Source organism: Coffea arabica, chromosome 8e (genome assembly GCF_036785885.1).
Source record: "Coffea arabica cultivar ET-39 chromosome 8e, Coffea Arabica ET-39 HiFi, whole genome shotgun sequence".
Lineage (NCBI taxonomy): Eukaryota > Viridiplantae > Streptophyta > Magnoliopsida > Gentianales > Rubiaceae > Coffea > Coffea arabica.
The window spans coordinates 46156303-46170020 of record NC_092324.1 but is presented as its reverse complement, the minus strand read 5'-3'; the positions used below and the strand labels follow the sequence as shown (position 1 = coordinate 46170020).

General features: G+C 38.6%; 2 protein-coding genes, 1 long non-coding RNA gene and 1 pseudogene across 3 annotated transcripts; 1 reads left to right on the top strand and 3 right to left on the bottom strand.

Moving 5' to 3' along the window:
- Window positions 1–201: 201 nt before the first annotated feature.
- On the bottom strand, window positions 202–1838 carry LOC113704910 (uncharacterized). The gene is made up of 2 exons (XM_027226775.2): window positions 1273–1838; window positions 202–1060 (listed from the first exon to the last, which is right to left on the bottom strand). Exons 1-2 carry the CDS (start codon window positions 1805–1807, stop codon window positions 288–290), a joined length of 1308 nt encoding a protein of 435 aa, XP_027082576.1. The 5' UTR covers window positions 1808–1838; the 3' UTR covers window positions 202–287.
- A 2491-nt stretch (window positions 1839–4329) lies between these two features.
- LOC113704909 (uncharacterized) lies at window positions 4330–6914 on the bottom strand (annotated as a pseudogene).
- A 3187-nt stretch (window positions 6915–10101) lies between these two features.
- Window positions 10102–10548, top strand: LOC113704908 (berberine bridge enzyme-like 28). The gene has a single exon (XM_027226773.1). It carries the CDS (start codon window positions 10102–10104, stop codon window positions 10546–10548), a length of 447 nt encoding a protein of 148 aa, XP_027082574.1.
- Window positions 10549–12935: 2387 nt separating this feature from the next.
- Window positions 12936–13664, bottom strand: LOC140012498 (uncharacterized). Its single transcript, XR_011819660.1, has 2 exons — window positions 13351–13664; window positions 12936–13268 (listed from the first exon to the last, which is right to left on the bottom strand). It is a non-coding gene; the product is annotated as an uncharacterized lncRNA (long non-coding RNA).
- Window positions 13665–13718: the final 54 nt, after the last annotated feature.

The window sequence follows — 13718 nt, the reverse complement described above, 5'->3', positions numbered from 1 at the left end:
CCTGGACACTCATGGTATTAAGCTTAACATGGATAACAGACGTCAATAGTTTGCTAAAAGTAATTTAGCATCTCAATTATGCTTGTTTATAAACCTTTATTAGTATAAACCGGATATTTTGATATTCATCTCGGAGAAACAAAGATGTTATTGGAATAATTATTATGATAAATCAAGATTTACTATATAAGAATCCTATTATGAGATCTGGCCTTATTTTCTTATAGTACATAACATGAAACCAATGTCTTCACCATATGCTTAGTCAAAGAGTGAAGAGAGATTGATCATCTCTTGCATACCACACCACGGCCATCAAATCCACTTGCACAATTCATGTTAGAGTATTCCACATTATTTGTAGTGGTGATTGGAGGAGTTCCACTGAATTGATCAACAGAACAATCTGTGGAGAAGAGGCTTGAAGAAGCAAACTCCTTCTGTCCTCCCAAAACTGGCATGTCCACCCCCATCTTGGCCCTGCTGACATAATTGCTGCTGTATGTCTGACCCAAGACTCCATTTACTGCACCGCTCAATGAGTAGAACTTAAAGCTCAAATCAAGATGGGCAAAGCAGTCTTCATCAGTTACGCCATACTTGTGTATCCTTGATTCCTTCTCTGTGATTGGAACCACAGTTGCTTTTATCTGGAAGTTCCCTTCCACTTCTATAACTGCAGCATTGACGTCAAGAGACCTTGTGATGGAAACGCCAGGTGCTGTACCTGGTAGCCATTTGGAACCTTCACCTTCGGATAGGAGTATTTGTTGTCCATCAAAATCTAGGTCTAGGCGATCAACTGCATTGTCCCATGTTGCTGTCCTCTTAGCACCAACAAATATTTGATGGTTGTCAAATAGAATACCAAGGGACTGAACCCAAGTAAAGTCCCTTGTCCTGTTCTCGCTTTTCTTTCCAATGAAGTGAGCATTGATGTGTAAATTAGAATCGGAAACTATACAGAAGTCTTGATCCTTTTTGCCATGGAAGTAGAAGGTAATTCCATCAGCCCCAATAAATCGTGGATCCTGGCAGACAGCTCCTGGCTTGTTGCAGTCTGGACATGAAGAATAGGATGTTTTGATTAGTCTATAATGTTTTTTGTTACAGTAGAATTTGGAAAGAAACAAAGACATCAATATTGAAATCACCCTAGCTTCAGACAACCATTTTAAGTTCTACGAATCCTAACAAAACGAAGTGTGATTTTTCTTTTTCTTTCCTTGATTGACCAGAAAAGAAGATAAAACTAGAAGAAACGGGACTTACTGCAAACAGGACTGCAGGTGACGCAGTCAACCTCACATTGGTCTGGACAAGAACTTGGGCAACGTTGTTCCATGCGGTAGCACTTGGTGTAATTTTTGTTCTTGCAATGGACTCTTTTTTCAGATACTTCTGGTGGTGGACTAGGTGTAGATGGAGGGGGGCTCAAAGTTGGTGGGGGTGGTGGAGCATTGACAGGAGGAGGTGGTGGTGGAGAACGAGGTCGAGGTGGTGACCGTCTTCGTCTTGGTGGTGGTGGAGGACGAGGTGGAGGCGGTGACCGTCTTCGTCTTGGTGGTGGTGGTGGACCTGGAGGTGGCTTTGGAACACAAACAGGTAGGCATCTAAAACAGTCAACTGCACAGTAATTTGGGCATTCAGCGGGGCAGTACTGTGCCGGCTGACTGTAACATGCACTGAATTTCCTGTCAGCACATCTAGCCGTCCGATGTTTGGAGCCGGTGGGTTGCCCGTTTGCCATGACCGCCATAAGGAGAACAACGCTTGCAAGAAGATGGCGAATCATGGCTGGAGCCATTGATTCTCGTTCTTGATTCTTAATGCAGTTTTCAGCTATGTTGGAGAGTTGTGCTTCGATAACGTTTATTAGCACCTTGTATATAGGTTGTAAAAGGTGAACGCACAATTGCTTGTTAAGCCATCTACCCTTGAAATGGCACCAATGACCGACTGGCCAAACTATGCCTGGTGGAGTTGAAAATGGGAGTGTTCCTTACTTCATGCCTGTTAGATTTAGGTTCATTTACGTTCCACATGGCCTTAGCTTCAAAAATGATCAAAAAACCACCGAAATCTATCAGAAAGCTTCAACTAGTTCTAGCGTACCTTTTCTTGGCTCTTGCAAGTTGTCAAACTCAAGGAATTAAGGGTATGTATTAGAGACAAATCTATCTTCCATTCAGGTTTTCTTTCTACCACTTAGATTGCAGCTTTATCTGGCGGCGACTGGCATTCACTTTGAGTTGAGTAGAATCTATATATATAATTTTCACTTTCATCATCCATTATTAGATGTGAAGGACAAATGCATAGCCCCTTTTTAACCACACGGGATCCTCAGTACCACTTTTCCAGTAACAATTCAATGTCACTTCTATATTTATGTCAAGTGTCCTGTTTATTTAATTTGTCATGTGCTATTTATTTAATTTTTTTCTACCATCATGTGATAAGTGGGATTGACACTAAATTTGATACCGAATAGTGGCACAGAGAATCCCAAGTGCTTTTTAACTTGCTCGTGCTCAAACCCTGGATGAAAGAACAATAGACCACTATCATAGGAAAAAGGGTTCATTGTGTATTCTAATGATTCAATTTTCACACACAAGAATAGAATATTCTACAAGTTGTACTTTTTCTAGACTATATATGAAGTTACAAACACACGTGTAGAACTCCTCTTGCCATGAAATATTCTTATAGATATAGAACTCCTCTTGTAAGATTTTTTTTTTTTTTTTTTATATATAAAGTTAAAAGTCCTTTGGATCTAGTTTCTAACCCCGCAAGCAAAACGACACTCAATTTTGAGTTTTACACGAAAAGATATGCCTTCGGATTTACTAAAAGCACGATGGTACTGCAATGGGGATCCCACCCGAAGTATTTTCAGCCTCAAATTTAGGTCTTAGCCCAATGCATTCTACAGGGAGGTGCCATTTTGAGCCCTTTCTCTTTTTTTTTTTTTTTTTTTTGTCGACACAGGGATGTTCGGATCAATCCTTATAGGGTCCAACTAATTCCCTGCGACCCGGGCCTTGGCGCCCTAACCCGACCCAAGCACGGTAAGTGCGCGGAGGAATCCAGCAGCGCAGGGACTCGAACCTGAGACCTAGAGATTTATCAGGAGGAGGTGCTGACGCTGGACCATTCACGCGGGACCCATTTTGAGCCCTTTCTCTTCATTTTGAGCCCTTTCTCAGCAGCTCACATTCGAACCAACCAAATCAATCACTTTCCTTCCCAAACCCATTTTAACTCCAATATCATCATTTTTCCAGCCTAAATCAAGCCGAAACGATCACAATTACTCGATAATAAAGTTCTAAAGAGCAAATGGACAAAATGATCACTAAACTTTTTTTTATGTCCAAAAAGAATATTCATCCAAGTGAGAGGCCCACTCAACTAGTTGATTTATCAGTAGAAGGCGATTAAATTAACCATATAGTTCGTTTTTTCAAGTTGAATGACCTATTTTACCAAAAAAAAAAAATTTAGTAATCAACGCGTTCCATTTTAAATAGTTTAATGACCATTCTGTCGGTTTACTCAATCTTACACATCAAACTATCCTCAACATATTATCCAAACCCCTCAATAACCAAATAATTCACCAACTCACATATAAGAAATTTAGCAAATCATTCATCCAAGTCCAACTCAACTAAAAGCATCATCAATCACCCCAAATCTTGAATTTAATGTCAAATCATAATAAATACTTAATATTATCTTAATCAAAACCCAAAACATCATAGAAAATCAAAGAAACATCCTAACTAGGCTTACCTTGATTAAATGGTTCAATGAAACATCCTAACTCCATTTTAATAGTTGGGTTAGATTCTTCTAAGATTATACCTTGGAAAATCAAAGAAGAAGAAAAGGGATTCTTCGAAAAAAATGGAGATGAAGAAGAATGAAGGAAGAAAGAAATGATAAATATGAATAGTAAATTTTACTACAAAGATGAGTGTACAGCTTATGTTTGGTCAAGACTAGAGAATCTATCTCTAAATCAGACCGGTGCACCATTTTAGATACCTTTGGCCTGCTCTAAACCTGTGAAAAATTGTAAACTTGATAAGTGGGCTACTTGACCAACTCAGATTGGATTTGAATGTAAATAGCTGTTTTACCTTTTAAAGGTGAGTAAAGATTGACAGACTAACAGCATGTTCACCCAAAGAAGTAAAGCTTGTTATTTGCTTGAAGTAAACCAAAAAGATGCCAGTCAAATGCATTTTATTTATAATTTAAATTTATATAAACTTCGAACACGTTACAATCTTATGGTCTGGACTCATATGACAGCATACAAGTTAACTCGAACGAACAATCAAAAGAGAGATAATTATTTCTTGCACACCACACCACGGCCATCAAGCCCACTTGCACATTTCAAATCAGAATACTGATCAACACTCTTTGAAGAGGTAATTGAAGGACTCCCATGGAATCTTGCACCTGCACAATCCGTTGAAAAGAGATTTGAAGAGGCAAATTCCTTTTCTCCACCCAAAACTGGCATGTCAACTCCCATCTTCACCCTGCTAACATAGTTACTACCATAAGTTTGACCCAAAACTCCAGTGACTGCACCACTCAGCGAGTAAAACTTGAAGCCCAGATCAAGATGTGCGAAGCAATCTTCATCAGTGATCCCATACTTGTGAATCCATGAATCCTTCTTGGTGATAGGCACGACAGTTGCCGTGATCTGGAAGTTCCCTTCAACTTCAATGATCACAGAATTCGTGTCGTGAGACCTTGTGATGGAAACGCCAGGTGTTGTAATTGGTTGCCATTTAGCACCTTCACCGTCGGTTAAGTATATTGGTTGTCCATCAAAGGCCAAGCCCAGATGATCGACTGCATTATCCCAAGTTGCTGTCTTCTTGGCACCGACATAGATTTGATGATTGTCAAAAAGAATGCCAAGAGATTGTACCCATGTGAAGTCCCTCTTCATATTTTGATTCCTCCTTCCAATGAAGTGAGCATTGATGTGCAGATTAGAATCGGTAACTATGCATAAATCGTGGATCTTGGCATACAGCTCCTGGCCTATTGCAGTCTGCTCATGTATTTTAGCAAACGCGGTATGTTATAAATCTATCAAGAACTTAATATGCAGTTTTTCTGGAGGCATCAATATCAAATTACCCTGAATATAAGATTAACCAAAAAGTTGTACTAGTTGCCAGTAATTATATTACTTGACACAATTTTCAGTGAATACCAAGTCTTTTAGGTCTCAAATAAAAGGTGGTAATTGTTATACATGAACTGTCTCCTCCCTCTTATTCTTTTTGGTAAATTACCAATGTATTGATTTAATATTATTATTTTCACTTCGGTGATTAGTAGCTCCATTGTGACAGAGAAAAATTAGCATTTTCAGTTGTTTTTGTCACTCTTACATTGTCAGAATTTGCTCTTCTTGCTTAATCGGAAATTGTCATAAATATTAACTCCTCTTGGCACACTCTGCTCATGCATGTCAACTATCTGCTCATGGAAAAGTATGTTACCTGGATATATATATATATATATATATATATAGCTTCGTCACTATTATTTGCTAGTAAATCTCTCTAGAGGAATGCCCAAGTTATAAAAGGTTGCTATCTGTCCGTTTGTGTATTGGACGTTTGTTTTTGTTGTAAAATCTGGTGTACAATCAATTGTTAAGCCACATGATGTTTGGGGTGGGTGGGAAGACTGCCCCCTCAACTTTCAAGATATTCAAATCAACATAGTAAAGCTTTTAATGTTTAGGATTTGCATTACATTTCTCACCCCCGGCCCCTAAATTAATTTGGAAAAACTTCCTTCAACCCTTGCCTTCCTAAGCAATATTAAGTTTTATGTCTACCCTATTCAACAAGAGCCACCTAATGAGAAAAGAAATTCAAAGACTTGGCTACTAAAAAGAATAAAACTAACATGAAATATCTGTACCTCTACTCTTCTTATTTAGTGATGTAAAGTGTAAACTCAACTCCCTTTTTGAGGGTTGTAGGCTCTGAAGTGAAAAATTACTCACATGATTTATCCTCCTCTTCCTCCTATACTTTCTAGGGAAACTAATATTTGGATGGCAAACAATATTTTTTTTAAAATTTTATTCACTAATAATTCATGTGTACAATGGGGAAACTCAATAGTTATAATAAGTCAAATAGCTTCAAGTTCAACTAATTAATATGGCAAATGGCTGACAGGTCAACTATAAGTAAGTTGGCAAGAATGTAAGAAATTAAATGTTTTGGCAGAGTATAAAATAAGGAAAAGGAACAGAAAGGGAGGGAAGAGAGGAGGGGGGGGGGGGTGGGGGAAGACTTACTGCAAACAGGGCTGCAGGTGACACAGTCAACCTCACATTGGTCTGGGCAAGAGCTAGGACAGCGTTGCTCCATGCGGTAGCATCGGGTGTAGTTTCTGTTCTTGCAGTATACTCTTTTTCCAGATACTTCTGGTGGAGGAGTAGGTGTAGATGGAGGAGGGCTCCCAGTTGGAGTTGGTGGAGGAGAAGAGCTCGGAGTTGGTGTTGGTGGAGGAGGTGGGATGGAAGTTGGAGGAGGAGGTGGTGCAGAAGTTGGAGTCGGAGGAGGAGGTGGCGAATGCACGTAAGGTGGTGGGGGAGGATGTATTATCTCCGGCGGTGGAGGAGGCAGCAGAGACGGAACATCACAAACAGGTTGACATGAAGCACAGTCAACATGACAGTCTCGAGGGCAAACATCAGGGCAATACATATGGTCATGGTAACAAGGGGAAGCTCTATCTTGACATTGCACCATCTTATTCTTGGGACCATTAGGTTGAGCCTCGGCCACGACCACCACAAGGACGAGGACAACACATGCGAGAAGGCGAATCATGGCCTGAGCCATTCTGGTTTTGATCGAATTACTAGCTAATTATTACAACGTAGGATCAATGTAATAGGATTTTGGTATATGCAAGTTCGAACCTGGTTTCTTTTATAGGCTTCAAAAAGGGAACTACAAAATTGAGTATGAAGTTGTGTGACCTTTAATCTTGCATGCATGGCTAAATAATAATACCTTCTTGCCTTGAGAAGTAAAGTGCTCCTCACTTCAAGCTGCTTCTATGGTTCCACATGGGCTCATAATCACGAATTTCCGGAGTGAAAACTTGAGATATTACTTCTTTTTATTGTGGTACAAAGTGCAAACCTCTGCATAAAAAGGTCACAGCTTAGCACTAATTAGAAGTCAATTCGGAATCAAAGCAATCAATTAATTCATTGTACAGGACAGAGTCTTTCGTCGCAGGTTTCGTACCTTTAAGCTGTTGATTCTTCAAGTAGCATCAACTTTTCCAAGAACCCTTTTGACCCTTCTAAAATAGTGTGGTTTGTAAAATACTAAGCCGACACTATAGCTGGGCTAAGTAGTTTTGTGGGAAAATGTCCATGCAGAATTGGCATTGCAGACCAAAAGCTTAAGACACTACAACTAGTAAATAGTAAAACGCATGGCCTAAAGATGGGATCTATTAGATGTAATAAATTTGTAGGTTTTCTATATAAAAAAATTTTGCTTTTTTTTTTTATACGATACACCTATACATAACTACACTAGGGGAGAGGGACCTGAATAGGTCTAAGGGAAAATCGGAGGCTCATCACCGATCCAAATGGGTACACTATGCACCCATCTAGAAAGACACTTAAAGTGGTATACCATAAACAGTGACAAATAGTAGAAGATAAGATTTGAATTTTTAATTTTCCACTTCACCAAACCTTACAAGCTATGGTGGTGAAAAAACTTCTCATATCCGTACTTTAAGAACTTTGACTCAGTCCTGCACTTCCTCACTACGGCTGCCAAGCACGTACGCCCAGACACCCAAGACAGGAAGAAAGAACAAATGATATACGTATAAATCAGTTAGCAAAATATCTATTCATCAACATCGCAATTAATCTCTAGCTTGACAGTGTTAACTCGGATTCTAAGAAGCAAAACTTCTGATTTCAATTTAATTAAGCTTAGCAAAAATTTTGATCCTTCAAGGGATGGAGGATTTTCGAAAATTGGTTCTTGCTTTCAAAGCTTTCGAAGACAAAGCCCTTTTAGTTTTAAAGTTTTTGAACCTACAGTCATTAAAACAAATTTTCACATTTCCAAATTCAAATCATGCAGGTACAACATATATTCAAAATTGTTAATAGAAAGAAATTATTAGATTGTCACAGTATAGAAGGTTAATTTTTTCAAATAACTATATAAAGTGTCTAATTATCCGCCCTCCACCCCCAAAAAATAATAAAAAGAAAATATCCGGTGCAATATATAAGATGGATGATTAGTCATATTGGACTTCGACAAAGCTGAGCAAATTTGGACTTTGTCAGCCAGTCGATGGTTCTTGTACTATGACTAGAGCTCGTTAGATCAGCAGGAAGAGAGTCCCCATATCATAACTTGGTTTACCAGATCTGAAAGTATGTCAACAGGGACTGGGAATGTCAGCTACAGCATGCATGGAGGGAGGCCAATAGATGTGCAGATTGGCTAGCAAAACGGAGGATTGCAAATCATCACAGAACCACCTAGGGAGCTTAGAATGTTGTTAGGAGCAGAAATGAGTGGGGCTGCAACCCCACGTTTAATCACTGTTTAAGAGGCTTGGCCTCATCCCTTGTACACAAAAAAAAAAAAAAAAGGAAATACTTTGATGGGTGAGTTCCGATAAAACCGATTATTCAGAGTAATGAAACCGATTTCTGGCACCAAGCGCTTCAGATAACATGAAGCCCGAATAAGGTTGTACAAGGTGACATGGTCAGCCGAAAAAGATAGATTCGGATAAAATATATGTTTATATACCATCTGATACGGTCATACCAAGAACAAGGAACAAAATACCAAATTGTCTTTAGTCAAGTAGTTCCAAATTCTCCAGAGCAGGGGCGGAGGGAAGGGGGGGTCCAGGGGGGCAACCGCCCCCCTCCAATTGTTAAAAAAAAAATTTCTAAGTAAAAAAATTTTTATTATTATATTTTGCCCCCCCAAAAATTGATCAAAAAATTCACTTTGCCCCCCAAGTTTCTAATCTTGTGGTATATATGTTCACATTATTTTTTTGTAAATATATTTTACTTTCATTGCTATAGACTCGCCCCTCCTAGCTCCGCCACTGCTCCAGAGTATCCTGTTATTATCTTCCGGACAGTAGCAATCCCAGAAAACAGAATAGCCATTGTTAGAAGTCAGGATTCTCGGGTAAGACCCCGCATTTCTACAACTGGCCGGCACAATCTCTGCAGATTTACTCTAGAGTCTGCCTTGCTCTATAAATAAAGTGCTACTTTTTTCATAATGAACATTGTGAAGTGAGGGGGAAAACATAGTCGAAGATAACATAGACATGGGGTATAGAACTTTGTAATTCATTTTGCTTGCTTCTATTCTAAATTTATCATCAAATTCAAGTTGAATTCAAGTTCCATTCATGGCTTCCCAGCTGGGCTGTATCTGGGCTTAGGAATTGGCGGACACTTTAGTGGTGGCGGAGTCGGTAACCTGATCAGAAAGTACGGGCTAGCTGCTGATAATGTCATTGATGCTTGCATCATTGACGCTAATGGTCAAATTCTCGATAGTCGATCGATGGGAGCTGATCTTTTTTGGGCCATCAGAGGAGCTGGAGGAGCATGTTTTGGAGTCATAGTAGCATGCAAAATCAAGCTTGTGCATGTTCCACCTGTTGTTAGTGTTTTGACAATATCTAAGGCTTTAGAGCAAGCAGCCATAGACCTTATTCACAAATGGCAATATGTAGGACACAAGCTAAGTGAAGACTTGCTCCTGAGCATAGTTACAACATCAGGAAATGATGGAACAATCCAAGCCACATTCAATTCTCTGTTCCTTGGAAAAGCTGATCAGCTCCTTAACATGATTGACGACAGCTTTCCCGAAATTCATTAGAAAAAAGAAGATTGCTTAGAGATGAGTTGGATTGAGTCAGTCTTCCATTTTTCTGAGTACCCAGGAGGGGAAACTATAGATGCAACTAAAGAATTGAGTAGCTCCTGCACCTCATATGCATTTCAAGAGCAACTCAGACCTGGTTCACAACACTCTACCTTATGAAGCTGTAGAAGAGTTCTGGAAATGGTGTTCAGATATCAACTCCTCCGGGCTAGTCATACATTTACATCCTTATGGAGGAAGAATGAATGAGATATCAGAATCAGAAACCCCATTTCCACACAGGAAAGGCGTGCTATATGAGCTACTACATGTAGTGATGTGGATGGAGGATAAAGATGGTGAATCTTTAGAGAATTACTACAACAAATGGATAAGAGGGTTGTACGAGTTTATGGCTCCTTATGTGTCAAAACGGCCAAGAGGTGCTATTGTCAATTCCAGAGACCTTGATTTGGGTTCCAATAATGTCATTGGCAATAGCTATTCTATAGCTCGGGTATGGGGATCCAAATACTTCAAGAATAATTTTAAGAGCTGGCACTTATTGAAGGTATAGTCGATCCTGATAACTTTTTCTATCATAAGCAAAGCATTCCACCACTGGCTTCCCCTGCAGAAAGAAGTGGAATGCGATAATTCTGATCTACCATATCAATGCTCTTCTGAAGTGTCTTGTTGTTTCCATTTTTTTTTTTATTCTTTTATTGTAGGATGTTTGTGGTAAATTATTTGCCCCTTCACCTGTAGTTGACATATGTCAAAATAAATGTTTTGCATCTTTCCAGCTCTTTTCCAAAGATTGCTGGTACGAAATTCTTGCAGCAATTATCTTTATATTATTCCACACGAAAGCCAAAATGTTGCAGCAATTTCTGGTTCAAGAAAAATATTTATTGGAAAATTTCTGGTTCAAAAAATCGGTGCTCTATAACCATAATTCAATCAAATGAAAAAAATAAATAAATAAAAATGAAAAAAAGAAACAAATGCAAGACCTAGGTCTGACAGTTAGGGATGGAAAGGGTGTTGGAGGTTTTAAAAAATGCAAGACATTAGTTCATTGTAATACTTAGCTGACAAGGCTACCATTTCCATTCCATTAAGACCCTTTGCTGCAAATTTGGAAATTAGATCACTAAGACTTGCAGAAGGACTTAGATGATTTCAATTTGGCAGAGAATGACTTGTAGAGCATGGTTGAATCTCTTCTTCCAAGCTTTACTTGCCATGTTGGAGAAACAAATCGGAGACATATCTTTCTGAACTCCCGTTTCGCGGCTTCTATGACTTAAAAACTCTAGCTGAATTAATTTTTTCCAATTCTTTGAGTTGATAAGAACTCGTCAAGCAACACTGATCCATCACAACCATAAAAAAAAGGGAAAATCGCCAATTTAGTCCCTAAACTTTTTTTTTCCGTCAATTTAGTCCCTATATATTATTTCTAGCCAATTGGATCCCTAAACCTATATATCGGTTCCAATCAAGGATCTTTGCAGCGGCGCCACCGTATAATTTCCATTAGGTTCATAATCGTGCAATACAAAAGGGGCATTTTAGGGAATTCCATTCTGGCGCCTTTTCCAATTAAAAAGTAAACGAAACAAGTCTGCGATAAATACACACCCAAAAATCCAAAATGAAAACAAAAAATGTCTTGGACAAAATCCAGGGCTTGAGTCGATGATCTGCTAAATAAAATCAAAGCAAATCGTGTTAAATAAGGAATCAGAGGGCATAAGAAAGCAAATGACTCGACTGAGCAACAATTTTTTAGGGTAAACAACAAAAAAGCCCCCTGTGGTTAAGCAATCATACATAAAAGCCCCCTGTGGTTTCATATCATACCAGTCGATACCCCGTGGTTTGAATTAACCTGAAAAGTGGACGGAAATCGGCAAAACAGACGGAGCTGAGTGAATAGACGAAAATACCCTTTTGAAGAACGCAGCTTGCATGTAAATTTTTTTTTTTTTTTAAGTAATTTGTTAAATAGCCTTCCTGAAACCCGCTTGCGGGTTTCCTGAGTGAATAGACGAAAATACCCTTTTGAAGAACGCAGCTTGCATGTAAATTTTTTTTTTTTTTTAAGTAATTTGTTAAATAGCCTGTCTAAAACCCGCTTGCGGGTTTCCCCCTTATGTAAAATGACTAAAAGCTGCGTTTCTGTTCTATTTATATCAAACACATACTCTCAAACCCTCACCTGAAGGGTGAGGATGAGAGGGGAGGTTTGCTGGGCATCCTAGGGCCCTCCGATGGGCATGTGCAACTCAACGCAGCTTGCATGTAAAAAAAATTTTTTTTTTTTAAGTAATTTGTTAAATAGCCTGAAACCCGCTTGCGGGTTTCCTTCTTTTTTTTTTTTTAAAAAAATAAATTCTATGCTAAAATGACTTAAAACAAAAATAAAAGACTAAAAGTAAATAAAAACTAGCATGAAAAATAAAAATAACAGTAAATAAAAATACACTAAAAATTTGGTGTCTACAGTAGTTAATGAATAATCTGGAAACAGATTGAATGAAGACTCAGAAGAAACGGAAGCTGGTCTCTTATTATTAAAGAGTGAAGGCTAAAATAGGCATATCAGGTGAAAGTTTGTGGTGGAAATCTGTTTTTCGCATATGCACGCGCCTTTGCAGTTCGTTTAAGACACACGCCGAATATTTGACGATTTCCGTCCACTTTTCAGGTTAATTCAAACCACGGGGTATCGACTGGTATGATATGAAACCACAAGGGGTTTTTATGTATGATTGCCTAACCACAGGGGGCTTTTTTGTTGTTTACCCAATTTTTTAATGGCCATCACTTCTGCAATTCTTCCACTTCAGTCAACATTGTCAGCATAACATTGAACTTGTCACAGAAACTTACATGAGCAATCCAGATGCAAAACAGAGTAATAACAAATCCAGAAGCAAAACAGAGTCAAACATAGATGAAAACTCAATTGTATTTACTTCATTTTAAAGTACAGATGAACCATACAATTCCATACATTCTTCAAAACTACTGCAACATCTTCAATTCCAGCAAACCTTGTTTCTTCCTTTCCTTGCCTCCAAGTACAAAAACAAGTAAAACGCCAAAACAGATACAAATTATAAACAATATTTTCACTTTTGCCTTCAACTTGTTCATTTCAATCAATAATGCTGCGTTTTCTCTCTCAACACTTCTCAGGTCCCTTAAAAGTGCACCCATTATATTTTTCATCTTTTGGGGTATGGGTGGATCATACCACAAAAAAAATCTGCAAGCACCACGTTTCTGCATTTACCACCATTTCATAGTTAAAAGACAAGAAATATTTTAACAAATTCTAAACTTTATGCACATACAAAAAAATTACCCCATAATTTCTGCAACCATGAAACCTTCTTGATGGATTTGCCTCTGTCCAAGCAGTCACAATTCGGCATTGTTCTTGGCAATAGCATCGCACGATGTTGTCTCCACTGTAGTATTTCTCGTTTCCTTCATAAATCGAGTTTCCTGTTTCTGAACCATTTGATCCTTTGACGGTGTTAATAAATTGATCACTGGCTGAGCTTGAGGATGCTTTGTCCCAATTCTTTCTCGAATGCATTGAATTACAGTGCTTTTTCTACGCGGGTCTGCAAAAATTGGACAGCTCTCTTTGGTGCAAGAGAGGTAGTACCTAGATTTGGGATTTACATCGATTTACTTTTTAATTGGAAAAGGCGCCAGAATGGAATT

Bases quoted from the DNA above. Each gene is read 5' to 3' on its own strand.
- LOC113704910 (XM_027226775.2), bottom strand. From the start codon at position 1,807: ATGGCTCCAGCCATGATTCGCCATCTTCTTGCAAGCGTTGTTCTCCTT. The intron at 1,061-1,272 runs GTAAGTCCCGTT...CTTCATGTCCAG, and splicing joins CACCTGCAGTCCTGTTTGCA to ACTGCAACAAGCCAGGAGCT.
- LOC113704908 (XM_027226773.1), top strand. From the start codon at position 10,102: ATGCATTTCAAGAGCAACTCAGACCTGGTTCACAACACTCTACCTTAT.